The 27,607-nt window shown below is 37.1% G+C and overlaps 2 protein-coding genes across 2 annotated transcripts; both read right to left on the reverse strand.

The window, feature by feature from the left end:
- Positions 1–8,145: 8,145 nt before the first annotated feature.
- On the reverse strand, positions 8,146–18,311 carry paip1 (poly(A) binding protein interacting protein 1). Its single transcript, XM_024276155.2, has 11 exons — positions 17,461–18,311; positions 14,146–14,297; positions 13,855–14,052; positions 13,661–13,773; positions 13,348–13,459; positions 12,250–12,375; positions 12,062–12,168; positions 11,667–11,784; positions 11,523–11,577; positions 9,694–9,772; positions 8,146–8,963 (listed from the first exon to the last, which is right to left on the reverse strand). The coding sequence occupies exons 1-11, from the start codon at positions 17,642–17,644 to the stop codon at positions 8,870–8,872; spliced, it is 1,338 nt and encodes a 445-aa protein (XP_024131923.1). The 5' UTR covers positions 17,645–18,311; the 3' UTR covers positions 8,146–8,869.
- A 4,262-nt stretch (positions 18,312–22,573) lies between these two features.
- Positions 22,574–23,818, reverse strand: fgf10b (fibroblast growth factor 10b; the record flags this gene model as incomplete). The annotated part of the gene is given in 2 exon segments (XM_024274893.2): positions 22,574–23,453; positions 23,715–23,818. Coding segments are annotated over 2 exon segments (293 nt in total), but the record flags the coding sequence as incomplete, so codon positions are not given.
- Positions 23,819–27,607: the final 3,789 nt, after the last annotated feature.

Below are 27,607 nucleotides of genomic sequence, written 5' to 3' on the forward strand. Positions count from 1 at the left end.
ATAGCAGGCAAGCGAGATCCGCTGTGGCATGCTAGTGAGCTCCAATTTACCATGCCAGCGGGCTCCACTGTAGCATCCTAGCGAGCTCTGCTGTATTGAGCTAGCAAGCTCCGCTGTAGCATGCTACAAGCTCCGCTATAGCAGGCGAGCGAGATCCGCTGTATTGAGCTAGCAAGCTCCACTGTAGCATGCTAGAAAGCTCATTTGTAGCAAGCTATTGAGTCCCGCTGTAGCGATCTAACAAGATCTGCTGCAGTATGCCAGCTAGCTCTTCTCTATGGAGCTAGTGAGCTTCGTTGTAGCATGCTAACATGTTACTCTCTAGCAAGCTAGCGAGCTCCGCTGTATTGAGCTAGCAAGCGCTGCTGTCCATTAGGCGGCTGGATAGCATGGCGATCCTACTGACTGAGTGTCCACTTAAGTCAATGTGGGCAAGTACAGGAGGGGCCACCATGGAAACCGTGGACAAACCCATTTAGAGGGTAAAACCTCTGTCAAGAAACTCCTTCAATGTTCCACTTTTAGACATCATCAACGTGGAGAGCCTAGATGTTTGTATAAACATCCAAAAACTAAAATCATTTATCAATGTGATTTCAAAAACATTCTGAAAATTACAATCTTCTCCCCCCACTTCTTGCATTTCCTCTCCTTTTCTGTTCCTTTTCTCATTCTTGACTTTCGTTATTTAATTTGTCAATCTGTATCTCTTTAGCTATTGTGACGATCTATGTTGATCATCACGATAGGTTAAATAAAACATCAGTTCAGAGAGAAAGTTCAACTCTTACGTTTGTTTTTGTCCAGAAGATGAAGGAAAAGTTTGTTTTAAAGAAACCTATGCCGTGATATAGAATATTTGGGCTGTGTGACTGGAACTTCTTTTTTTTAAGTGCGTTATTACTGTGGATTATCAATTACTGTTGATGGAATGGTCCATTGCTACACAGGGACGGCGGTCTTATGCCATTTCAGTGATTTGGGTTTTCATGACAGAGTTAAACAGTAATGGGTGTGGAAATTATTTTGTGAAGGTGTTGGGGCCCCCCAAGGTGTTGGGGGGGCCCCAGGCAACTGCCTACCTTTGCCTAATGGTAAGTCCACCCCTGCTCAAGTAACAAAATAAACTTAAAGCGCACTGCTTCTACTAAGTGACAATAAACTAAAACCACAACAGCTAATTGTCCTGATGAGAAATTCAGTGGGAACTTCTTTGATGCGTTACTGGAAAACAACATGGGAAAGATTCAACCTTTTTAGTAATGACAGAACTCCATCTGTTGCTGATTATGCACCAGTAACGGTTCTTATAAGCAAAAAAAAGAGGGGATTTTTAAAGATTCAGTCTAATTAATTTTAATGTAACATTTTCCACATGATGGAGGACAAATATGTGAAGGAAATTAAGATTAAAACAGTTTTGTTCATTTTTTTTATTTATTTGAATCGTTGTAAATCAGGAGCTGAAGAAAAAATGCAGTTGGAAAAAGCTTGTAGCAGTGGGGCTAAAGCTGGTGGACGACAAGCTCTTTGCTCCGCTACATCCCGCTGCAGACATATTGATCCTTGTACGTCTTTAAAACTATACAGGTGGACATCTACGATGTTGCTCGCCATTTTTGTTGCACCTGAAAAGTTAGGTCAGTGTGAGGGGCCTGTTTTTTTTTTTTTAGATTTTTCCTAAAAATTACATAATTATAATTAAAAAAATGCTTTAACAATATATGGACTTAATGGACTTAAATCTAAAACCTCCAACAGAATTGCCCTTCTGCATAATGTCTTGTGTGACATTTGGGGACCTCAACCTTCATGACATCATCATGTCTTCACATCTTAAACAGAAAGTCTCATTGTGCACCAGGGGGCCTGGAATTTAAAAGTCTCCCAGTTCCCAGAACGTTAGGCCAAATGAAGGAGTTGGCTGACACAATTAAAGGCGTGCAAGAGCTTGTCTGTTCTGAAACACAGCACAACTCAAACCTCTGCTTTTTTTTTTTTGCTTTTTTGCGAAGCTTTAAGAAACAGAAACCCTGATTTAAGCACAATTCTTGCTTTTTTTTTTTTTTTTTAATGGTTTGAACTGTCAGATCATTGTCTGTGTGCGTGCACTACCACATGCTAATTTGCTGAAAGCTCGTGCAGATTCACAGACTTCTTCTTTGACAGAGCCAGAATGTGCATGAAAACAGATGATGGAGTTAATAATACATCCAGTTTATGACTGGGATGTCTGAAGTTACCATGGGATCCAAAAGGATACATGACTGTCACATCATGAGAGGCCGCTGAAGAGACGGCTTGATCTCAAAGACGATCTGGAACTCTCATGTCCGCCCTTCCGAGAAGACAACATAAAATCTTGAGTTTTGAAAACTTTTCACACTAAAAAAACAGCGATGTACAAACCTGTGAACTCTAAAAAAAAGAAGTATCTTGGGGCATAAACATCACAACATCTCTGACTTTATTTAACAACCTCAATGTTTGTGCTACTGTAATTATTCCTTTCAAATTGAGGAGAAAAGTTATACCCCCTGAAATATTCAGAGCGGTGGACCCCTGCCTCACTTCCTGTGTTCAGTTGTGACGCATCTGTAAGTCATGGAGTGAGGCAGAAAGCACAAGCCTTCAAAAGAAGCAGGTTTGAGCAAGAGATACAAAGAGATTCCAGGAAGACTTTTCTTCCCTGAAATCCACGTGGAAGAAGCTGAAGAGAACAAATACAAAAAAACCCAACAATTTTTAACCCCTTAACTACCCAGGCAAGATAAAATCAATGTTTTTATTGTTTTTTATGTGCTTTTGAGCAGACAGTTTTTAACCATCATTTTTTTTAATCCTGTTGATCAAAGAAAATACAGAAATTTGACAAATTGAAACACTAATTGATAAAAAATAAAAAAAATAAAAAAAAGTTCAAGACGAAGAGGAAAAAGTTATTAACTCTGAGCAGAAATACTAAACTATGGAAGTTTTTTTAGGTCATAATTCAAAGTATTATGCATTATTCAATTGACAATTCAATTTGCAAATTCATCATGCAGTTTGAAATGCTTATGTTCAATATCTAATATATCAAAAACCCATGAACATTTACAATGGAACTGATTTTGTTTTTATTAAAAATTTTATTTTTAAAATTGTGATATTGAATTGTAAATTTTCATATTGAATTATAAAATTAATTATCATTTTGCAAGCCTGAATTGAATATTGAAATGCAAACTGAAAAATGTATTTTAAAACTGCATGATGAATTTGCAAATTGAATTGTCAATTGAATAATGCATAATACTCTGAATTATGACCTAAAAAAACTTCCATACTAAACACATTTCAACGCCTGTCAATTGCATAATCTATTATTTAATTCTTTATTAGGGCTGGGTTAATAAAATCGATTTAAGCTTAGTAGATCAATAATCGATTCATAAAAATATAAATCGATTTAGCGCATACAGATAAAATCTGTTAGCTTGATGCTAACATTTAAACGAATTTCCCATAGAACGGCTAATGCTAACGCTCGGTCGACCAAAAATACATTGCTGACTAAATGAACATCTTAATAAACTCACAAGCATGAATTTCCCAAACTCTTTTAATGAAATATTTTTAAAATAACCATCTGTGGTCTAAAACACAGTTTTTTGGTCATACTTTCTTAATGCTATAGCGCGATCGCCACCTAGTGGTCAAACTGAAACATCCTCCAGGAGAAAGAAAACAAACAAAAAAACATTCTTATTAACTCTTTTAGTGAACTTTTTGATCAAATTTATGTTTATATTTATTTAAGTGAAACAAATATATATGAATATAAGTCTTTGTAGGAATGTTTAAACAGTTGAGGTTGTGGTCTCTTTTTCCAGGAAAGAGTTTACATGATGTAACAACATCAGCAAAGGGTGAAAAATCCCCTTACATGGAGCACAATGAATCATTCTAAAATGTCTGGAGTCTTTTTATAGCAGCATCCTGAGTCTTTAACAACAAGTATTGTTTGGTTTAAAGGGTCTGTTCGTTCCACGTGTTTTCCTTTAAATTTTAACTTATGCAAATCCCTTTCAAAAGGAGAATAGTTCAGATTAAACCAAAAGTTAATCTGCTTTCACTTGCCTGTCGTATCCTGACTTCACATGTGATTTTTTTTTTCTTGCTTGTTTCTACATTTTTATGCAATAATCTATATATTTTTGCTGTTTTTTTTAAACCCGCCCCAGTCTCCTATGTTTTAATCAATCATATGTCCATATTCATGCCCTCAAAGTGGTGTCCACTGTCCCACATTAACCTGTTAGAGATGGTCAGGAAAATTCAATGAATGAATAAATGAAATGGTTTATTTCAAGCAATCAGGTCATAATACATGAAATAACATATCACTTAATCAATCACAAGTAGATGATTGAAAGGGAGTGGAAGGAAACAAACTTATATAATCCCACCCCGGCTCAGCCATACCGTTTTCTCTACATGAATTATCAATATCTGGTTCAGGACTTAATATCAAATATTAATAGATTCAGGCTATTAAGGATCATTAACATCATTAATGTAATCAAATTTCAAAGCATCCATGTGTCTGCTCATCGTAACCCGTAACCGGAAAGTTACATGGGTCAAAAATCCACAGAAAACCAGAAAAAATAAGCAATATCAACTCATGAACATGATTGGAATTACATATTTATGGAATACAACACTCTAGACAGCTATCTAGTCAATATGAAACTATTTTTTAACCAAATCAATTCCATATATAGTACATAAGGTATAGCTGGGTATGTTTTACTGAGCACTGGACATGACAGCTGGAAAAAATAAAATAAACTAGTTATCATTTTGTGCACTCAAGTTAGCACTTTGTGTGGATAACTTTGTATGTTATACAAACAATTTAGCATTTTGTTAACTTGTGCGCAGAAAATACTAAGTTGTGCAAAGAAATACTCATTTGTGTGAAGAAAATACTCATTTGTGTTGCAGAAATACTAACTTATGAGCAGAAAATACTAACTTGTGCGCAGAAATACTAATTTGTGTGCAAAATAATTTAATGTGTGCAAAAAAATACTAACTTGTGCATCAACATACTAACTTGAGCATAGAAAATACTAACTTGTCAGCTGAAATACTAACTTATGCACAAAAAATACAAACTTGTGCGTGGAAATACTCATTTGTACATAGAAAATACAAACTCGTCTGTAGAAATACTAATTTGTCAGCAGAAAATACTAAGTTGTGCATAAAAAACACCAACTTGCCAGCAGAAAATACTAACTTGTGTGCAGAAATATTAACTTATACACAAAAAACACGAACTTGTACACAGAAGATACTAACTTATCACTAGAAAATACTAAGTTGTCAGCAGAAAATACTAACTTGTCAGCAGAAAATACAAAGTTGTGCACACAAATTACTAACTTGTGCGCAGAAATTCTAACCTGAGCACAGAAAACACAAATTTTTGTGCAGAAATACTAACTTATACACAAAAATTAGAAACATGTGCATAGAAATTCTAATTTGTGCGCAGAAAATACTAAGTTGTGCATAGAAAAATTGATTTGTCTGCAGAAAATACTAATTTATGCTCAGAAAATACCAAGTTGTGTGTAGAAATATTATTTTGTGTGCAAATAAATACTAACCTCTGCAAAGAAAATGCCAAGTTGTGAGCAAAAATACTGAAGTGTGAGCAGAAAATACCAGGTTGTGTGCATAAATACTAACTTGTGTGCAGAAAATATCTTGTACATAAAAAATGCAAACTTGTGCACTAAAATACTAACTTGTATCTAGTAGTCTGCTTTCAAGTATTTTCAACACACATTCCTCTTCTGTCAGTGGTACTGCATCGACCGCAGTGCTAATCCCTCATTCACACCCATCTGCTGACCAGAGGAAACTGCAGGCCGACTTTGCTCAGTTGCATTTTGTGCTCGTCAGAAATGCTCACGGGGTCACAAGTCATGGAGTACACAGACTAGTGATGAGTCAGTTACTCACATCACTTGATACTCTAGATAAAAACAAACACATGTTTACCAGTAAATGTGTTTTATAAATTCTGTGTACTAGAGAAATCAGAAAATGTAAAATCTTAGTGTGTACTGAGAAATATTTTACATTTAGGAGATGACATAAAGGTGATAGTGTGACGGCCCACTTACAGTTTGACAAGTTAGATAAAGAGAAGGCGGTAGCAGGTTAGGATAAAACCTGAATGATGTGATACAATTATGACGAGGCAGCATCTGTGAATAGATTTGGTTAATTCACTGTAAATATAAAATGAGGTGTAGAGCCAAAAAAAACACTCATGCTCAGTGAGCAAACAGTTACACAGGAGCACGAAGCGCCACTTCTGTCATGTTACCCTTAATGTGCACTAATTATAGAGCTACTTCTCACAAACATGAAAAACACAGATATTACTCCATGAAACTGCAGCTGGAAATATTTATATACAAAAATACATTTTGTCTTTTTCTGTAAAATATTTCATTTTGGTGTAAAATTATTCTGGAATGCAAGAGATTGGGGCTTATGGTGGAGGTTACTTGTGCGTGTTTTCTTATTTTCTCATCAGCTGTGAGAAAAGCTGTAGGAACCTTTCTTTCAGATGTTTGGGCGATAAACCAGGCGAATAAAAATAGCCACCTGAAAGGAAACAGATGTTCAATAAGTATTTTGCAATAATCAAATTTTAAGACCATCCTTGACATGCAAACTATTCCCTTTACCTATTAGAAGAGAGATTCTGTCCCCATATTTTTCAGAAACGATACTAGTAATATATGATCAAATTTTTTGTCTTTTCACCCTCTGCTAAAAGTGAAAGAGATCCATTTCAAAACAATTAGCAAGTTTTATCCCTGTTAACCAGGAGTGTCAAACTCAAACGGACAGGGGGCCAAAATCCAAAACACACCTCAGGTCGCCGGCCGAACAGGATAGAAATGTATTGAACACTCTAAAACTACATTTTTAAAACTTTAAAACTGGAACTTTTTAACTGAAAACACTTTTTTTTGGTAAAAAATTAACTTTATCTTTTTTGTAAATCTCTAAAAAAGATAAAAAATAAGAATACCAAAAAAATTCTCTGGACTGATGTGATTTTCCTTACCCTTTAATTTATGGATAATCTTAATCCGGATTATTTTTATATTGATGCCTTCCAATTTATTTTTACATTTGAGTACAGTTAGAATTTTTTTCTTTTTGATTTTATTCATAAATATTTTAAACTTTTATTTTATGGTGTTAATTTGGTTTTTGTTTTTTTATTCTTTATCTTTTTCTCTTTTACTAATCCTTTAACTGAATTCATTGTCTTCACATGTATACATATATAATGCTACTTTGTCATTTCTAAACTGTCATAAAAAAGTAGGAATATTATTAAAATAAAGGTCTGCGTGAATTTAGGAACAGAAAAAAAGATTTTAATTGTAGTGTTATTAAATATTTATGCGTTGCACTTTAATGTAAAATCAGATAAAACAAAATTATTTCTTTGCTTTTTTTGTTTCTTAGTAACCAAATAACACATTTTCCTTATTTTAAATTTCGGTTTTCTGTTCTTCCTATTACAGAAAAATTCAGCAGAAAATGTCAAATGATGTTATGGTTTGTTGATTCATGCGGACATTCAGAACTTGATCGCCGCCTTGTGGCAGGACTTGGAACTACAGGAGATAAAAAGTTTTATCTTCAGGAACTTCGAACATTCGACCAACAGATTTGCAGACGTTTACTCAAACCAGGAGCTGCAGCCGCTCTGCTTCCATCCGCTGTCGTCCTAAACATTTTGAAATAATCTGCAAAAAGTCTCAGGATGAGAAAATTAGTGAGAATTTTGGGACCTTAGAAACTAAAAATGAACTCCTTAGAAACAAGTAAAAACTGACACAAGGAAGAATGTGCATTTCTGAATCAAACTTTTTCATTTTGTTTTTTTTTTTCTATTAAAAAGTTTAATAAAAACATGGGGCAACGTAAAGTATAAACATTTTCCAAACAAACATCAAGTTTCTTTGATCACCACAAACATTTTTTGATTTGAACCATTTTAATTCAATTTTTTTAGTAAATCACCAAAGACAAACACAAAAAAGAAACAAGGTATCACGTTAAGAATTTATTGCAGGCAAATGATTCTATAAATAATATTTACAAACTATAAAACAACATTCGCTGATATCGGGTTGATGGGTCGTCGGTGAACAGTCTCAGTCTGCGGCGTACTAAACCTCAAATTCTGAAGTTAATTTACTGGAGATGCTGAAGAAAAAAAAATACTGCCTTTAAAAATATGAACTTCTAAGTTTTGAACTGTTCATCAGTCTTAGAAATCTATTAAAATGTTTTATCTCAGAGAGAAAATGTGAATATTTGTTTGACACAACACCTCCGACTGCACAACTTTTGGCTTTTATTTTTGTAAATGCTAGTGTAATGATGTTGTATATAATTAAGGGGAGAACAAAATGTATGGAAAATAACGTGGTTTGAGCCTGAGTAATGACATGTTTAACTCAACTAAAAGCTCTTCAGAAAATAAAACAACTGAAATCCACCGCACATCATGTCCTCCATGCTTCCTGGTTAAAAGAGAGAAGAACTCCAAGCAACAAGAGGGAAACTTTCAGACTGGAACGAGAGGAAGCGTCGCCTCCAGAGCCGATTGTCCCGTTTTCTATGAACTCTAACTGAGAAAGTGACAGAAGTGCAACTATAAACATTTCTTTGTTAGAAGGCTCGTTCCCGGTAAAACTGAAGCCCGTCGGATGCTTTGCTTGTTTTTTGAGAAGACGAGTGGGATAGAGTGGGATGAGTGAGACAGGCGGCCTCACAAGCGTTGCTGTCGTTTCCTCTCGGATTCTAAACAAAAACTCTCGAAAGCTTCTTCCATCTCCGGGCCCATCTCGTCCTCAAAGTCGTATCTGTGGACACAAAAAGCGGGAGAACTGTTCAGACTCTGGCAACATTCTTTTAATGATTTGGTTCGGGTTGCAGACTGTGAAAGCCGAAAGTTAAGCCCGCATTCACAGCCGACTGCTGACTCATCTGAATCTGAGCCCTGTTGCATTGTGGGCTTGAAAAGCACATTTGCTGCGGCTCACAGGTCATGTGACAGTCTGACCATCACCACCCCGGGAAGCGATCATCTCTCAGGTTGTGGTCTCCAACAAACCCCGATTTAAAGCTGATGAATTTCCTCAGATCAAATGGATGATTTTATTCCAGATAAGATGTTAAACCTGAATGTATTCACATAAAACGGGCCTCTCTAAACACAAACATTTCCTTCTTTTTAGGGCTGGGAATAGATAAAAAAAAAAAATTAACTAATTAATCGCAAAATTAGTCACGATTAATTTTTTAAAATTTAGTTATTATTTGCGAATAATCCCAAAATGTAGTTTATATGACATGACAACACGCTCAAATAGTAAACTTTTTGTGAAAAAGTGATCCAAACCCATAAAATAACAAGATGAAAGTACTACAAACAGATTGAATATTTATTTATTTCGTGAATAACCATAGTATAAGTGGGAAACCAACCCAATGAAGTGTTCTGATTAATCCGAGAAGTGCGATTAATTTGGGTTAATAAATGTTAACGCGTTAATCATACGTTTTTAATCGTATTTTACAGTTTGAACTTACCCCTCGTTTCCATTCTCCCCATAAAAGTCGTGAAAATAGTCTTGCCTCTCGAGGAGCTCCTGGTATTTTTCTGCGTATTCTATGAAGGCAGAGACATGTTAAGAGTCAGCAGAGGCTGTGATAAACTCCACCGTCTCCAACACATACAGGACTTTCAGAACAGCACCAAGATGAACCACAAACACAAGAACAGCACAAATTTGTGGTGAAGATACAAGTTTGTAAGTTCCGAACCAAATGCAGCCTGTAATTAACACTACGGTCACATTTCCCATAATACCACTGTGTGGCAGCGACCTAAATATACGTTTTTCAAGGAAATTGGTCAAAAAGACTAATTACTGGTGACCCTAACATGTATGTTTTTTTGCGTTTTAAGCTTTGAACCGTGTGAGGTGTTTCTGTCAAATTCTGTCCCATTTTGGGATAATCCTGAACACTAAAGCGTTTATTCACGTTAAAATGTTTCCATGGCTCCAACTCTGACATCTTGTGGAATTTCCGCTTCCGGCTCATGATCGTCAGCAGCTATCTTGTCTGCCACCAGTGCAATTCAGAACTGATGGAACAGAAAGACTTCCATAGTCAGGTGACATTCTGCACGCCTGACCATCGCCGTCGTCTACATTCATGACCGTACCAACGATTTTCAAAAAAACCTGGGCGGCAGCATGAAATCCTGAAGATCCTGATTCTTTTCCATTGAGCTGACAGGTTTATTTATAATCGTAGCATACACAGAAACAAATTTGACAGTGTATAAAAAGGTGCATTAAAGGGTAACCAAACAGGGAAGATGGAGGCTGACTCCGCCCACAACCGAAATGTGAAAATCCAGTCATTGGGGAGGGGCTTCAGAACAGGACTGTTATCATTACTGGACCTGCAGATCACGATGTGGGCCTAAAATGGTTTGACCAATCACGAAATTCAACTGTAATACCTCGTTTGAACCTGTAGGGGGCAGCACACAGGCTGTTTTTGATTATATTTTCAAGAATTACAAAATTTTATTTTAATTTATCAAAAATTTGGCAATGACCAACAGATAGCACTTTTAAAGCCCCATTTATTAACAGACAAAAAAAATGTTGATTTAAGGTTTGGTGACCCTTTAAGCAGAAAAAAGCATTTTGGGCCAAAAAAAAAAAAAAATCAAATGATTTTTCTGGTCATTTTGGAAAATTTTTGTTCAATTGCAAAAGTTGAAAATAATGTCTCAAAACAGAGACGACTGAACCCAAACTATGAGGCAAGAATCAATCCATCAACAAAATGTATTCAATGGACTCCATTACCCATAATTCCTGCAGAAATCTAAGTATTCCGAGCTGCTGAAGTCCAAAATCCCTCCTGATGTTTAGTAAGAGAACACCATCCTGACATTTACACAGTCACAGGACACATTCCTGATTCTAAAGATAACTGCAGACGGATGAAGTCCGGTGACAGAGCATCATTCCTCTCAGGGAAATACAAACTGATGTCCAGGTAACAACACGAGCGTTCTTTAAGTAAAGTCTCTTTTTTACTTCCATTATTCAAGTTTTACAATGAAATGTGGCAGTGCAAAACATAAATTAAATTAAAACAGAACAAGCTTTCCATGATAAAATATTAGAAGAAACACATTTATTATGTCCCAATTAATGAATGATAAACGTTGATAACTTAAAAAATAAGAAAAGCAGAAACATATAAAGTAGGACTGCCATCTAAAATAAATCTCTAAGTCTGGTACTGGTCATCTTTGCAATAAAAACAAACAAAAAAGACGACACATTTATATTTGATCTGCACTGTAATGTCAACATTTCTCCAGGACTCACCTGGATCAGCGGCTGTGAACGGCGTCCCGTCTTCTGTGTAGAACGTGGGTTCATTCTGAGAGTAAAGAATACGTTTGTTATATTAGATAATTATTGGAATGAACTCTGAGATGAGTAAAGAGGCAGGTTGGCTCAGAAACTGACCATGAAATAGTTGGGGTCGTTGTCCGGCGTGGCGTTACTGGCTGCAGCAGCAGCATGGACACGCCCCCAATCACTGGATCTGAGCTCTACGAGCTTCAGCAGCATCTGTCTCACATCCCTGAGAAAAAACACTCATCAAAATCCTTAGAACATGACATTCTACGCCTGAAAAGCTGCAGATCTGTTTAAAATACTCAAAGTACACAGACTTAGTACTTTCTGTCTTGTTTTTTGGGGAAAAAAAGCTAAAAAAAAATTCAATTTAAATAGACATTCTTTCACTTTCTGCAACAAGAATCAACTCAAATGAAGAACATTGTTTCAGTGCTATATAAATAACAATTAAATACACTTTTTGATCAAAAAATAGAAAAGAAACGCCTTGTTCTACAGACCTGTCACATTTCGCATCCAGTAGAATAGTTTCTATTCTCTGGATCAGTTCTTCCATGTGCGGTTTTCCACTTTCTCTCCACGCATCGTCCAAGACAGACCCCGTCAACTGTACGGACAGATGTTTGGGTTTAATGTCTGACTGAGACAAAAACGCTTTAACAAAACCCACGAGCCTGAATGCTGAGACCTTGAGCAGTTTGACCGCACAGATGAGATTTGAATTCACAGGATTGGACAACAGACTGAGCAGCAGGTCCTTCAGGCCGGAGAGAAGGATTTCAGCTCTTTTTGGAGGTCCTTTTGGATTTTTTATCTGGACAAAAAAAAAGAGAATTAAAGTAAAATGACGATAACTAGAGAACATTTCACTTTAAAAGGAGTATTCAGTTATATGCAAATCTATGATGGAGTATTAGGGTTAAAAAAAAAAAAGTTAGATTTACTGCTTTAAATCTAGAACCTTTATGACCTTTTTCTTCATAAATATATGACTTTTTTCTCATAAATGTATGATTTGTTTCTTGTAAATTTACAAGATTTGTGTTAAAACGGGGTGTTTCACTTTGGAGGAGGGGACGTTTGTAACACTCTTCATTACCCTTTGGTGTTTTCCCGTCTGTGTATGACAGTTTCATGATGTAAGGTGACAAATGGGCTTCAGGATATGCGAAGAAGAGCAGAACGAAGTGGCGGTCCTGCAAACGTGAGTCTCTGAGCTGATTCAGAGATGCCAAAAGGTTCAGAATTCCTTTGATTTTGAAACGTATCCAGAAATAAAGCTTCAAAAACTGCCCTAGAATAATAATTTCTGACTTTACTCTCATAATTTTACAGTTACAACTCTTTTTTGTAAATTTATGGCTTTAAAGTCTTAATTAAAAAATGTTTTTGCTTGTAAAGTAGCTCAATAATCCGTTGTACAAATCACAGGGGTGGGCTTAGAGGGAAAAATAGAATCATTGAACAAAAAATGTAAGAAAAAATCATTTTCAGTTGGAAAATGTTATTTTAATTCAAGAAATTCAATTTTCTTTCAATAATTTCTTATATTTTTTCTAGTAACAAAAAAAAAAAACATCTATTAATAACTGAATTTCTCATTTTATAAACCAAAATCCCACCATGGTTGTGTTTTAATCAATAAATATGGGAACTTCTCTTTTTTATATAAACAAAAACTACTTTAAACATAACTTATCAAAGTTTGATCAAATGTTTTGCATCCCAAGTTGAGTAGAATAGTTAACCTGTGAATCCTTTCCTCCCAGAATGCACTGCTCCTTACCTCTAGATTTAAGTAGAGTTCTCCCAGGAAAAGCACAAAGGAGTGAAACTTCTTTTGAGTGTCTGGATCTCCTCGGACGGCCGCGTCTCTTTGTTCATACTCTGTTCTGCACCTGATTCACAACACAGTAGTTTGATTTATTATATTTGAAGTGACAGAAAATCAAACTTCTTAGAATTACATGTTGTTAACTATTTTAAATTACAAAGTTTCAGCATTTTCTCTAAAATCACCAAGAGAAGTTAAATTTTCCTCCATTGTAGACGAAGTTTTTAAACTGCTAAATGAGACGCGTATACGACACACGTCTTACCGTTTTAGGAGCAGCTGACGAAAGTTGCCGCTCTGCGGGCTGATGGTCAGGTGATGGGACAGGTAGTTACAGAGCCGGGCTCCAGTGTAAGAGAAGTTTGGAATGGCAGTAGACTGAAATACAACATTTAATGGTCAAATCGCTCAGACGTGACTGTATCGTGCTCATGATTCTGACATGAAATGTTTCCCAACCTGCGTGTAAACCAGCTCCACCAGCTCCTGCAGCAGCTCCTCAGTGGTAACACAGGAGTTGAACACTCCAGTCATGTATTCGATATCTGAGTCAAAGGATCCTGGAGAGGAGCTCAGGTGAGCCAGGAACTCTGTGACCATTTCAGCCAGAGGTGGCTCGCCGTAATAGTCTTCACTGTTGTTAGACAAACCGGGGTCCTACACCAAAACCACAAGACAAAAAAAACTTAGCTCCTGGCTCTTCCCAACAACAGAAATGATCCAAAGGAACTATCTTAAGCCTGGCCGTACCTCGTGAGGGTTCATTCCAAAGGGGACAAATTCTGGAGCACTAGCAGACAGGTTTGATGACTGGACCAGGAAATTGACGTCATAATACTCTCTGGAGTTCGCCACGTTGTTGGCAGTCACATTTTGTGGGGGTTTGCTTTGGTTTTGACAGTCTAAAAGAAGACAGAAGGTGATGAATTGAAGTTACTCCTTTACACAAATACGCTGTTATGCAAAAACACAAGAGAACGTTTGAAATTCTCACAAAAAATTAAAGATAACACAGATTATAATATTCTTCTAGCTATGTTTCTCAGTAAAACTAAACAGAAAAACTCTGGAACAGTTAAAAATGCAATAACTGATATGGTTTTATGTTTTACTGTAAGAAATAAAATGCTGTATCTCTGGGGCTAAAATATTTACATAAAATGAACTAAAAGGTAGAGAAAAAAAATATTTAAGAATGTTTGAGGGGGTTTATTTATAAAATATAAATGGTTTGATTTTTAGGACCTTAAAACTGCAAAAGAGTCCATGCTCATTATTCTCAGCGTTGCCAGATTGGGTGGTTATGATACTAACTTTGGGGGCAAAAACTGCTTTGGGCGAGTGGACATAATTTAGACAGATTGGGAGTAAGTTTGGCGGTTTATATTTCCTCATTAAAATGTGTTTTAACCAGAGACGTGTGGTTAGGAGAGGCACAAGAGGAAGTGATGCATCCGTCATCGTCCTCACCATCATGAGAAAAGGAACATGTCCATTAATCTGTTCTATGCAATTGATCCGAATCATTTCTGTCATCAAAATTTAATTTCTTTGGTATTTCCTTATCTCATATTTTCTGTTCATTTGGGTTATCCCACACGTGTCAAAGTCAAGGCCCGGGGGCCGGATCCGGCCCTCCAGATCATTTTATTTTGTTGTTATTAAAGGCCCGATGTTAACTTGGGCTTATTTCTAACTTGTATAATTTTGACAAGAAATTTTTTCATGGAAAGTAAATATTGAAAGTTATTTAAGGTTTAAGTTGATTTATTCTGGTATAATATTCCTGCCTGTTTTTATTAATCGGAATTATGTAAAAAAGTTAAGTTTTAAAGTTTTAAAAATTGGCATTCTGCTAGCTTTTTGGACTATTTAGGCATTTACTAAGATTTCAATTCAATTTCAATTCAATTTTATTTATATAGCCCAATATCACAAATTCAATTTGCCTCATTGGGCTTCATGCCTGTAGTTTTTACAGATGCACAGATGGAGTCATAAAATATGCACAATAGGTAAAAACTAAACAGACTATAAAGAACGGTCATCCCTGTCCTTAGACCCTCCCTCGCGGTAAGGAAAAACTCCTAAAAAAAACCTGAGTCAGGAAAAAAAGAAGAAACCTTAGGGATTCCCACATGAGGGAGAGATCCCATCCCAGGACGGACAGGCGATACCAGAACGGTTAAAGAAAAGTTAGCTGCTAAAACTGCATATATGAGTAGAGTTCATTCATATAGAGCTGAGGGACGAGTGATGATTAAGTCCATAGTCCAGATGAAGCAGAACTGCAGTCCACGACCAGGACCAGGAGATTTGTTTAGGCGATTTTGACATTAATCAAATATTTAAGATTAAGAAAACCTTTACTAGTCCCAATTAAATTGGAAATTGCAATATCCAACAGCACAGGTACAGTCAGAATGGGCAATAAAGATAAGATAAAATTTACATTATAAAGAGCTAAAACAGTAAGAGACTATATACATTATAAAAAGAGCTAAGCAATAAAATACAATATACAAAAGAGTAATGAGTAATATATAGCATATTGACAGTTATTGCACAGCTAAGTGTAGATGTATAGAGATATAAATCCCTATTGCAGTTTCAGCAAATGCTAGCTGTTTTGGCTAAATTTGGCTTTTTTTTTTAGTTTATTAAGCTGTTTTCGAGTTTAGCTAATATTTCAACTACCTACTAGTTGTTTTGGCTAATTTAGGGGTTTTTTTTTTAGGTTGTTTAGGAGTTTAACTATTTTTTCAGCTACATGCTAGCTGTTTTAACTAACCAAGGTTTGTTTTAATACAGTTTTCAGGCTAATTTGGCATTTAGCTAATATATTTTTTAGCTGACTATCAGTTTCAGCCTTTTCAGCCGTTAGCTTCAATGATCTTTGCTATCAGCTCCAGCATTTTTAGCTATCAATTTCAGGATCTTCAGCAGCCAAATTCAGCTTACATCATTCACACTAGCATTATTGTAAGTAATTTTATATATCTAGTTAATAATTATGTTAAGAAGTTAGTTTTAAAGTTTTAAAAATGTAGTTTTAGTTTGTTCAATAAATGTTCAGCCAGCGACCTAAGGTGTGTTTTGGATTTTGACCCCCTGCGCGATTGAGTTTGACACCCCTGATTTATCCCATTCAAACTAGGTTAATTGCCGCCCTTTAGTTTATCCAGCATGTGATAATAATATTTTGCTTGTTATTGACATTTGACTGAGGAAATGGGGGGATTCATTTCTGATCTCCTGTGGTTGTTATTACATTTTTAAAGGAGTAATTTTATTTTTTTAGCTTTGACTGACAACAAAAATGGTGGATGTGTAATATTATTAAGAAACGTCTCAAATGTGGACATTGCATCAAAACAGGAAGTAATAAATAACGGATGATTAATCACAGCTACTTGATCACACATACAGTTTTGGGCGTTTTTTTGGTGGGATGTGTCGGTTTTTAAATGACTTTTGGGCTGAAAAACCATTACTCTGTATGGCAACCCTGATTATTCCCACTTTCCTAAACTGAGAAACTGTAACAGATGCTAAAGTTGGCTGACTAATCTAGTATTAAGTTTTCCGGACAAGAATAATTGCACACATTGTATAACCCTATAACGTACGCTCATTGTCATTTAATTCACGAATATATCGATTCTCGTTTTTATAAGACTAGATAATTTTGCTGCCACTTTTTTAATTTAAGTGATAATAAATGTTAATATTTACACAGCAACTCGTTCTGCTATTGCTTTGCTATCAAACCATAAAAGTAACTCAAGGTTGAGGCTGTTTTAAAAATAAAACAAAAGAAACTCAGTAAAATAAAAAAGCTATCATGTAGCAGTTAGCTAACTGATGACTGCTTCGTATAAAATTAGCTTTTTTAGCAGTGTCTGTGTCGCACTGGATTTGTTTCAGCAAGGGTAAAATAAATATCTAATAAAAATAAAAAAAGAAATCCAGAAAGTCTGTTTTGGCTTTCAGTGAAACTGCCGAGAGGCACAGAAACGAATCCGAAAGTAGCTAGCTACCCCCGCGCTGCTACTAGCTTCTCACCTCCTGGTGCACCGACGCTGTTTTCCGCAACAGGCGGTGTGGTTCGGGGCTGTCTCAGCGGCTCCAGTTGGTTCAGAAACATGCTTTTGCTGTCATCGTGTCCGATGTTAGCCATGACCCCGGGGTCTGCTGCTGGGTTGCGGCTTCTCCCTGCTCCCGGAGCACGGTCAAAATTCTCGTTCATAACTGCTTATCGTGAGCTTTGACTCTCAAAACAGCATTTAAGGTCGATTTAGGTGTAATGTCCATTAACCGTTCTACCCTTTAGCGTAGCGGTAAGCGTCAAACTCGAATGAAATTATTATACGCACAATCTAACTTTCATAATGTCCTTTTCTCGGTGAAGATTATTTATTGCTAAATAACTTTTAGAGGGAGGGAGAACTACTTCCTTTAACAACAAACCTGCTACCAGAAAATGACAGAATTCGACGTAAAAACAAAACAGTCTCCCCCTGGTGGCGTGGCGTGGAGTGGTAGCCCAATGAAATCCATTAAATAAACAGTGAAATTGTGTGGTGGTTTTATTTGTGCAGTGTGACGAAATACAAAACTAAAGTAATCGTTATTATATATACATATTTTTTATTTCATTATATTTTAATGTCTTCCACACTAATTGTTTTTGTCTTAACGCTTTGAATAATTAAATCTTTCCAATTGTCATCAACATCAGAAATCTTCATTACAGGTCCCCAATCTGTAATATTTATTTATTTATTTATTCATTTTTTAATTTTGTTATGTGTATTTTAAGTTTTCTTTATGTCTTTTGTTTCTTTTTTTTCATGGTGTTGGCATTTGGACCTCAAATCTGTAATAAAAATTCAGTTTTGTTTTAAAATTTCAATACTTTTAAGTGAGAACTATTGGGAAGTCTGCTTTTTGAGTGAATGATTTCAGAACATAATTGTGTTACGATAAAAAAGATTATCATTTTTGCAATATTGCACAACATGGAGAAATCTTATGATGTGTCACTTTTTTATTTGTTCTCAAACTTTTATTTTGGGTTTTTCATTTAATGAAGAATATATTTAGAAAAAACATAAATTTATTTTCCTTTAAACATCTCCAAGCACTTAAAAAGGAAACACTGAGGACATGACCCCATAATCTCTGTAGAATAAGCTTTCTGTTTGTGGTTTCATGCAGTTTGTTCATTAGAATATGATTGGTTTTACAAGTATTTTTTTCTCTTTCAAAGTTCTTGAGCACAAATAATTAGACAACAGGTATTCAGATGTCTTTCTGATATTCACAGCTCACTCAGTAGCGAGCACATGTTGCAGCAGACATCTCAGTATGTGTATGTATTAGTAGTTTTAGCCTCCAGGGATTTTCCACTTCTTTTCCAAAGCTGGATCACATCATAACATCGAAATTTTATGTGCCTGAAATTCAGACACACTTTGATAAAAGTTTACTCAACTTATTTATGCTATTCCTTTGTTTTGGTAATTGCCAATGTTCTTGGAGCATTCAAACGCTCACAAATCCTGGGAATGCAGAAGGAATTGCTTTGGAGCAGGTGTGCAGCTGGTGAACGAGACGGAGTAGATTTAAAATGAGTAGTTTGGTTTTCACTCCTTTGTTTGCTTTTTTGGCAAAGTGATGCAGCAGCAGAATGTGAAGAAATAGTTTTGGCATACTTTTCTTCAAACAACAACACTGTCAAACCTGTGTACTTAACATTAATTATCCAATATAAATCCTCTCTACACATGTCTGGAACTCAATGTGGTCTTCCGAAAGGTAGTTTAGTTGATCAGAATAGCATCTTCTACTTTGTTGTAAACTTTTAGATGAGCCTTACCTCCTTTATGTCTGTGGAAAGGCCAAGTTTCCTTATTCCTCAAGTAATTTAACTGGGTTCCTGAAGCTCACACTGTTTGTTTTTATCACTGTTTCATCAGAACGTATGAAAAAACAACAGTTGTTTACCTTTCAACATTTCCTTTAAGCGAAAACAGCTTCCACTGAGTCACACATTGGGCTTGGCACAGATTTTTACACCGGATGCTCTTCCTGACACAACCCAGTGTTTACTCGGGCTTGGAACCGGCTCATCCAGACCCGGGCCCTCTTGTTACATAGGTAAGCAGCAGTGTAAAGGTTCTTTGGGCACCCACCCCCTGGGAATCGAACCCTGCGCCAGCGCCGTACGCAGCCAACTGAGCCATTCCACCACCTGCTATATAAAATATTCAAAAAGTAGAGTCAAATTTTGCATTATTTTGCAGTTATGTAACTTTACTTATCTTTTCACAGTGATAATGAACCTGGAATACAATTCTTATAATTGTTTTTCAAATTATCTTTAAAACTAAAAAAAGCTGCAATAAAGCTAGTGTGAATGCATGATTTAAATACTAAATAAAAAATACTAGATAAAAAAAGTAGCCTGAAATTCCTCAGTAAACTTTAGTCAAATGATTGTCTTTTGCTAAAAAAGAAGCTAAACTCTAAATTAGCTTATAAAAACCTCAGTGGATAACAATCTAGCCAAAAACGTTAGCCCATATTATGTAAACTCGTAAACTCCAAATTAGCATAAAAAAACCCTCAGAAGATCCCAAATTAGCCCAAAAGCGAACAAATTGCTTAAATATTAGCTAAACTCAAAAATAGCCTAAAATTTATCAATAAAATTTGTCAAAAATGTTAACATTTTGCTAAAATCGAATATAAACTCTAATTTAGCCGATAAAAACCCCAGTAGATAACAAATTAGCTAAAAAACATTAGCATGTTTAAAATGTTAGGTAAACGGCAATTTTTTTGAAAATAATAAAAGATTAAAACGTAGCTCTTGAATATATTTAAAGGCTTGTTGCTAATATACTTAAAATGTTGAAATGTGAAGACTTTCTCATTCATTTTCTGCGAGGCATATTTTGCTCAATATTTAAATTTATGAATACCAAGAATCCAGGCAGTAATCTCCTAACGAGATGAAAGTTTTGATATAAAGATTGCTTAAATTGTTGAAAGAGATTGAGTTTTTTCGTGTTAAAAATGCACGGAAAGGAGGAGGAGAATATTGTGTGAATTCTATTATGTGAATGCTTATTTTTCACACAATAATGTGATTTTTTTTCTTTTAAAATTCTGCATTTATGAGATATCATCAAAAGACTCACATTTCTCTTTTTAACTGTTGTGGCTGATAATTTTCGAGTTTTCCGTGGGGATTTCAAGTGAAAAAAACAACAAAAAACAAATGCTTCATATGAAAGAAAGTAATTTTTTTCTTTATATAAACCCTATAATTATGTAAATTGTAATATATATCAAAATATGCTTAATTCTTTAACACCTGAGGCATTGCTTGTGATGCTAAAACACAAAATCTTTAACCAAAAGTTACAATAAATCAAAGAACATAAACACTGGAGCTCTTCTGTTAAAGAGTTAACATTAGGACTTATTTAAAGACATCATTTCTATGGGCTTTGTGTTACTTTGTCCAAATAAATGTAAGAAAACTCAAATACTGTTGCTTCCCACTTTGTGCTCTCTTTCACGGCACCCCCAGACTTCCCCGTCTGACCAGAGAAGGATGCTCTAAAGGGCAGGATGAGAGAACACGAGGCCCGGAAGCCTGCGGTGTTACTGTTTCCCCCTACTGTCTTTTGATCTGCCATAAGGACAGCTGTCATTGATTAGTGCGTTTGTAAATGATTAGTGAGGGAAGTGGGTGGTCAGGAGCAGGTCACGTCTCTTTCTCTCTTTATTCACTGTTTATTCCTCCGCTTGTACACAACTGCTCCTCTGAGGCTCCGAACGATCCGGATTTCACCCATTTTCCGGAGCAGTTTCCAGTAGTTGGAATGATCAACAGGTGCTTTATTTGCAGCAGGAAATCAGGGCAACGATCAGGGAATGTTGGAGCTCTCGTGGGGACGGAATGGTTTTAGGAAAAGATGTCGGCATCCCCAGGTCATGCTGGGGAAATGGTCTCCCTCCTATTTTTCTGTTTGTTTGGGTACCAATCATTAGAGCAATGGCTCCCACATGGAATATGTGGCTGGGCATTAATGGGTGGCTGTTTTTGTCAGATAAGAACAGACCTACCAGGACTTCTAAGGACACATGCAACAGCTTTTTTCCTGCATTTCTCTCAGTTTTTGGGGTGTGAAGAAAAAAAAAGAAAGGTTTTCTCCAGAGGAAGAAGTGGTTGTTTTTTATTTTTCACATGACAGATATCCTATAAAAGTAGAAGGCTAAGGAATGCTGGTGTGCTTTCAAATTAAATATCTCACAAAATAAATAAATCATTGCAATTCAGTCAAAGCAGAAAGGTTAGGTTATCAAACACGGTGTTTAAATGTGCCCTCTAATATTTGATGCTGTCATGATAGTTTCATCACCTCTTGTTGACGGAGTTATATGGAGCTATTTTGGGGCCATAAATATTTGAAACCCAAATAAAATATTTTGAAAAATATTGGTGTTTTGTAAAAAAAAAATTAGGATATATTAAAAAATAGAGCTGCAACCAATAGCAATTAATTCTTTTTAATTACAAGTTTTTGCCGACCACTTATTATCTGCAAATAATCACAAATAAAATTTACATAACATAATAACTCGCTGGACTATGGATCAGATTGGCTGCTTTTTGTGAAAAAGCGATCTAAACAAAAAAAAAACGACAAGATTAAAGTCCTAAAAAGCGATTGACTATTTATTTCTTTAGTAAATAACCAGGGAAAAAAAGTGTGATTAATTTGTGTGAATAAATATCAACACGTAAATCATAATTTTTTAACTACGTGCGTTAATGCGTCAACATACTCGGCCCTAAAAAAATTAAAAAAATGTCCCAAACTTTTTGCTGTTCTAAAATAAACTTAATTGTTTTCAGCTTCAAATATTCTGTATTTAGGTGTCAAACTCAAAATTTCAATTTCAAAATCTTTTTTTAGTTTCAACTTATTTATTTTTTTCATTTTCAAATCTGAAAACTTCAGTTTCAAAACTATTGGCTCTGTTGTGGCGCGTTGGGGCGGGGCTAACACAAAGGACCAATCAAAATCGATGAGGGTGGTAACCTTAGTCCCGGTGCATTCACTGACTCTGAGATTTTGGGTAATTCCGGTCAGAAAATGTCTGTTTAGTCTGTACTATCATAGTCTGAAGTTGTCCCAAGATGGGTGCAAAGTTTTATCGCGTCAAAAACACGCGTCCAAAACTCTGTTCTTGCCCGTTCAAAGCGCCATCTTCATCGATTTTGATTGGTTCTTCATTTTAAAACCACAACAGGGCCAAAAGTTTTGAAAGGGAAATTTTCAGATTTGAAAACAGAAAAAAAGAATTGAAAGTGAAAAAAAAATGTTGGTTTGAAACTTAAAAAACAGAACATTTGAAGCTGAAAAGAATTAAGTTTATCTTAGTTTATCATTTTACATTTTTTTGGTCAAACACCAATATTTTTAAAAAAATAAATTTTACTAGGGTTTCAAATATTTATGGCCCCAAAATAGCTCCATAGAGTTAGGATTATAAATAACACATTAATATATTTGTTTGCTGGGATGGAAATTCTGTTTTTTTGTTTTTGTTTGGCACAGTAGAAGTATCAGGTATGCTCTGCGGATGGTGCCTCTAAAACAATCTTCTTCTAATGAGATTCCTGCTTCAGTCAGGAGACAGTGGACCTGTGTGACAGTGTGAGTTAGTGCCTTTTTGTTCTGAATATAAAATTTCTCCACGCAGATTTTCCACAGCTGCTCAGTATTGAAAATCTTTCAGTCCAGTGCTGTAAATAACCAAACCCACTCCAGGCGGGCTCTCAAAGTTCACACCATAATTGGGAGGAAGTGGGTGGACACGTTCTTCCTGCGTGTTTTTCTGCCCCTCATCGGCTTCCCGTGGACGTTCAGACCCACGAACATCCGCTTCTTGAACTTCCACGCGGCCGACGCGTACGTGTTGTAGCCGTTCTCCTCGATGCGCTCCTTCAGTTTGCACTCGGTGCCAAACTCCCTCTGTGGAAGACAGCGGAGATCGAATTTCAGCATCAGGAAAAGAAAGGAGAGGTTAAGGCAGAACACGAGGTCACTCCTTTGTGCAGAAAGTGAGCACATCCCTCGTATGAGCTCACATGTGTTTCTAGTAACTGGTTGAGGTTCACAGTTGATCTAGCAGCCAGAGAAGTGAAGATAAAGCTGCAGCAGATAAAGGCAGACGAGTCTAACACTATCTCTTTCTCAAGAGGATCCAGTTTGACCTTTGACTTGAATACTAACCGCTCCGTACAGCTCTCCCGTCCTGCTGATAGCCAGATAGTAGTTGCTGTTCAGCCCTTTGATGGCCACTACTCCCACATTCACTGATGTAATTTCCAGAATACCTATGATTTAACAAGAGAAGGGTTTAAATTAGCACGTGTCATTATTCAAAACGATAACATACTGAGACATCTGGAAAAGCATCATATTGGATTCAAGTTAAAGGACATTTACTGGTGGGAGCGCGTGGGTCCTCCACGTGAGGGTACAATTACTCCGGGGCACGTTTGTCATTTTTGTAATATTATAAAGTCACTTTTCAGCCTACACCTGTGTAACAGAATCCAGCTGCACAGGTCATTTTGTCGGAAAATTGAAAGGCGGATTCCACAGAGATTCTCGGCGTGTTTATATTCTGTTAGGTTTCTTAGTCCAAATAATCCAGGCTTCTCATAGACCGTCGGAGAGGTTAATTTATACCTGTGTTAACAAGCTTATGTTTTTCCTGAGGACAGCTGTGGTTATTTGTGTGGTCTCGGTATCAGAGGTCACAGAGATATAACTTCCCAACGTGTCCTTTGACCACAGAAGCTACTCGTCTCAGGTTTTTTTTTGTTTTCTGCTGCCGTGTGTCAGGTTTTGAACCTTCCTATGTTTGATGTCCCCGACTTCCTTTCCCCACTTCCTGTGAGCTATTTTATCCAGATAAGCACACATGTGTATATCCACTCCAGTGTGGGGGCGTGAACTCCAGAGAGTCAACGACATGCTTTGATCACCGCTGCAGCCCCTACTGTGCCTGATGACTGTTTGTGTGGCACCACGGTCAGTCCTCCACAGGCTTGCAGCCTTTTGGGAATGAGTGGACAGTGCAGATGTGCACCACAAAAAGAACAATTCTTTTTTTTAAGCATGCTGATCAGTTTCCAGTTCAAACAGTGGCACCTCGGGGCGCCGTGAAGCTGCACGGTGGCTGAGGGGACTGCGACACAACGGTCATTGAAGATCTGAGAGGGGCAGCTTTCTGTAAGGGATCAGATGTCCGGTATGGAGTGAGGATGTAAGACAATCTATGGCGGTCTGTGGCTGCTCTGTAAACATGGGAGGGATGAAAGGACGGAGAACAGAGGGGGACAGAAGAGCCATGACAGTGAGACTGGGGGTGGAGTGCGGATTAGAAAGGCTGTAATGATCACTGATCAAAGTCAGACACCGGAGGCAGGGGCGAGACAGGTTGTATATACACACATGCACACGCACCGGCGCACACACACAAAGCAGGTGAATGTGCACTTGCACACTTGCTACAAATTTGCAGCGAGACGGCGTCATTTCCATTCCTACTGAATGGGGCGTCAAAACCTCCAATTTAATTTGCAGAATTTAAAGCCAATTTAGCTACAAAAAGGTTGCACATGTAACCAGCCAGGTACAGCTGCTTTTTTTTCCTTTTGCAAGCTTTTTCCTCGGCTCTGTTTGGAGTTACACCAGTTAATGGTGTGTTTGTTGCAGAACGGACAGACCTGATGCCAGTGAGGATTAAAGGTGGTTTTTCCGCAGCAGTATGCCAAAAAGCTCGTGTTTTTGCAGCTTGTGGCACTATTTTCTCTCACTTTGCAGCTTGCCTGCGGTCTGCGCCGATAAGAGCAGATAAGTGAGAATTTCAGATTTGATTGTTGCCATCCCCGTGCAGCAAAATGGGGCGGAATGAGGCGTAAATCAGGATATAGTTTTGTGCCCCTCGATAAGGACCACACTGGGTGTATTTACAGAGAAGGGAGATGCAGACAGAAAAGCTATACATCTCCTTCTTCAGACCTCCAGAAGAGCGCCATCTGTGTTTTTTCTCTCCCCCCCCTATGCTAAAGCTACAGCTGTGATTAAAAAAGACAAATGTGAGCAGAGATATGCTCTCACGTTTGGGTGGACACACAACAGTCTGGCCATCACGGCTAATGAGCGCCACTCTTTCAGTCGTACTTGGGAATATTTGGGAGCTGTTAGCCGTCTGAAAACTTAAAAGAAGTCAGCTGTGAATCATAGACGTTTTAATTAGACTCTCTGGTTGTGCAGATAGCTACTTAGCTGACTTTAAGATTGTCTCCCTCCTCTTTTTCTCCGCCTCTCCGTAACCTCAGCACAGGCCCCTGGCTGGCTCTGAAAGCCATGTGGGACAGTTTTACACTGGCATCCCCATAAATCTGCGGGAGGCTGGATACTGGCTCTGTAACACAGAGTGAGCCGGGTCCTCAACACCCCACACCCAAATCCTCCTTTGCAGCGTGCGCAATTTCATTCAAAGGAATTTCTTCTTTTTTAAATAATCAAATCTAGTTAAAAAAAAAAGATTTTTGTCTCTTGAAGAAAACATCAGGGGTCTACAAAGATGTCAGTTGTGGGATCATGTCTGGCCCCAGGGGCCTGAGCAAAGACTGAAGCTGCTGTTGTGTAGTATCTTTTACCAGATGAACCTGATATGATGGCCTATAATCCACACACAATGTCCCCAGACCCCCTCAGGACACGGCTTTTTGATGGCACCACCATTCATACCGACGGCGCTCCGCTTTGATGTGACCATAAAGATTTTCAGCAATGCCATTCATGAATCCAAATGGTCTGAGAATCCCTCTTTTTGAATTTGAGAATCCCTAAAAGGAAAAGTATTCGCTTTATCATTTATCTGCTGCTTTGGTTTAACAAAATAAGGAGCACGGTCATCATTTTGCAATATGGTCGTAAAGACAAAACAGCTTCTGTCACGACCTTGTCAAAACCTTTCTGCCGACGTTCCGCCTCCTCCTCCGATTAAATTTGCGGTTTGGCTCTAAAGCATGAAAGCTCCAGCGTACGTTTACGACAGAACAGGCTATGAGAGATGAAAACGTTACGATTTGCCACCACTTGTTGGCTAAATGACCACAGACCCACATCAGGATCTAAGGAAATTGGCGACACACATCAGGAAAAGTGGGATGCAAACGGGAATTTGTCTTTTACTGACAGATGCACCGAAACAAACAACGTGTAATCACTTTAGAGACAAGTTTTTGTGAGTGAAGATGTCAAACAAACGTCTGCTGCTGGCTTCACGCCGGACGGCAAAAGGTCAGCCTGAGTGGGAGCTGGGAACAGAGACGGAGGAGCAGAAAGGGACTAAAAGCATCAATGAAACTGACATTCATATCCCCCCCGCCCCCATCCCAGCCCGCTCCTCTGTGGCTGTTATCAACGCTGTTTACCCAGGGCTGTGAAGACCGCCTGATAATGGCCCAGTTATCTGCTTCTGCTCCCTTTTAAAGCATCTGAGAGCTACCATCATTGTGCTGAGTGTTTGGACAGGAGAGATATCAGTGAGAAGTCTGGTTTAAAACAAAAAGACAACTCAAATTGGGAATGCTTCTTGCAAATGGCTTAGCTGGGCATACGTTTGTTATTTACATTTTCAATTAGACCATTATATAGCTTAATTGAATTGATGATGGCTCTTCTTTCTGTAAACAGTTGGGGTAAGGTGTGACTTTTTAAAATGTTTTTAAAAGAGGATGGTAAATGTAAATAATGAACAGGTGTGTGGCTTAAATATGTTGAAAAAGGGCAGAAAAAGTTTCATTTAAAGACTGCACTTGAACCCTTTAAATACCCAAAAAAGAAAGGAAAAAAGTATTTTTTTCTGCTGCTTATTGCCATGGTACGGAGCCCCTAAAGGGACATAAAAGTAAAAAAAAATGGAAGAAAAAATTTTTTTCCCCTCAAAATACTTAAGTAAAAAAAAGTTCTGTTTACTAACAGAAACTTTTCTTTTCTAAAAATTAAAGTAAAGAAAAAAATCTGGTTAGTAAATAATAGTAACTTTTGCACACCAGTTACTATCTGGTGAGCAACAGTTACTATCCAAAAATGTTTTTTTC

This window comes from Oryzias melastigma, linkage group LG9 (genome assembly GCF_002922805.2).
Source record: "Oryzias melastigma strain HK-1 linkage group LG9, ASM292280v2, whole genome shotgun sequence".
Classification (NCBI taxonomy): domain Eukaryota; kingdom Metazoa; phylum Chordata; class Actinopteri; order Beloniformes; family Adrianichthyidae; genus Oryzias; species Oryzias melastigma.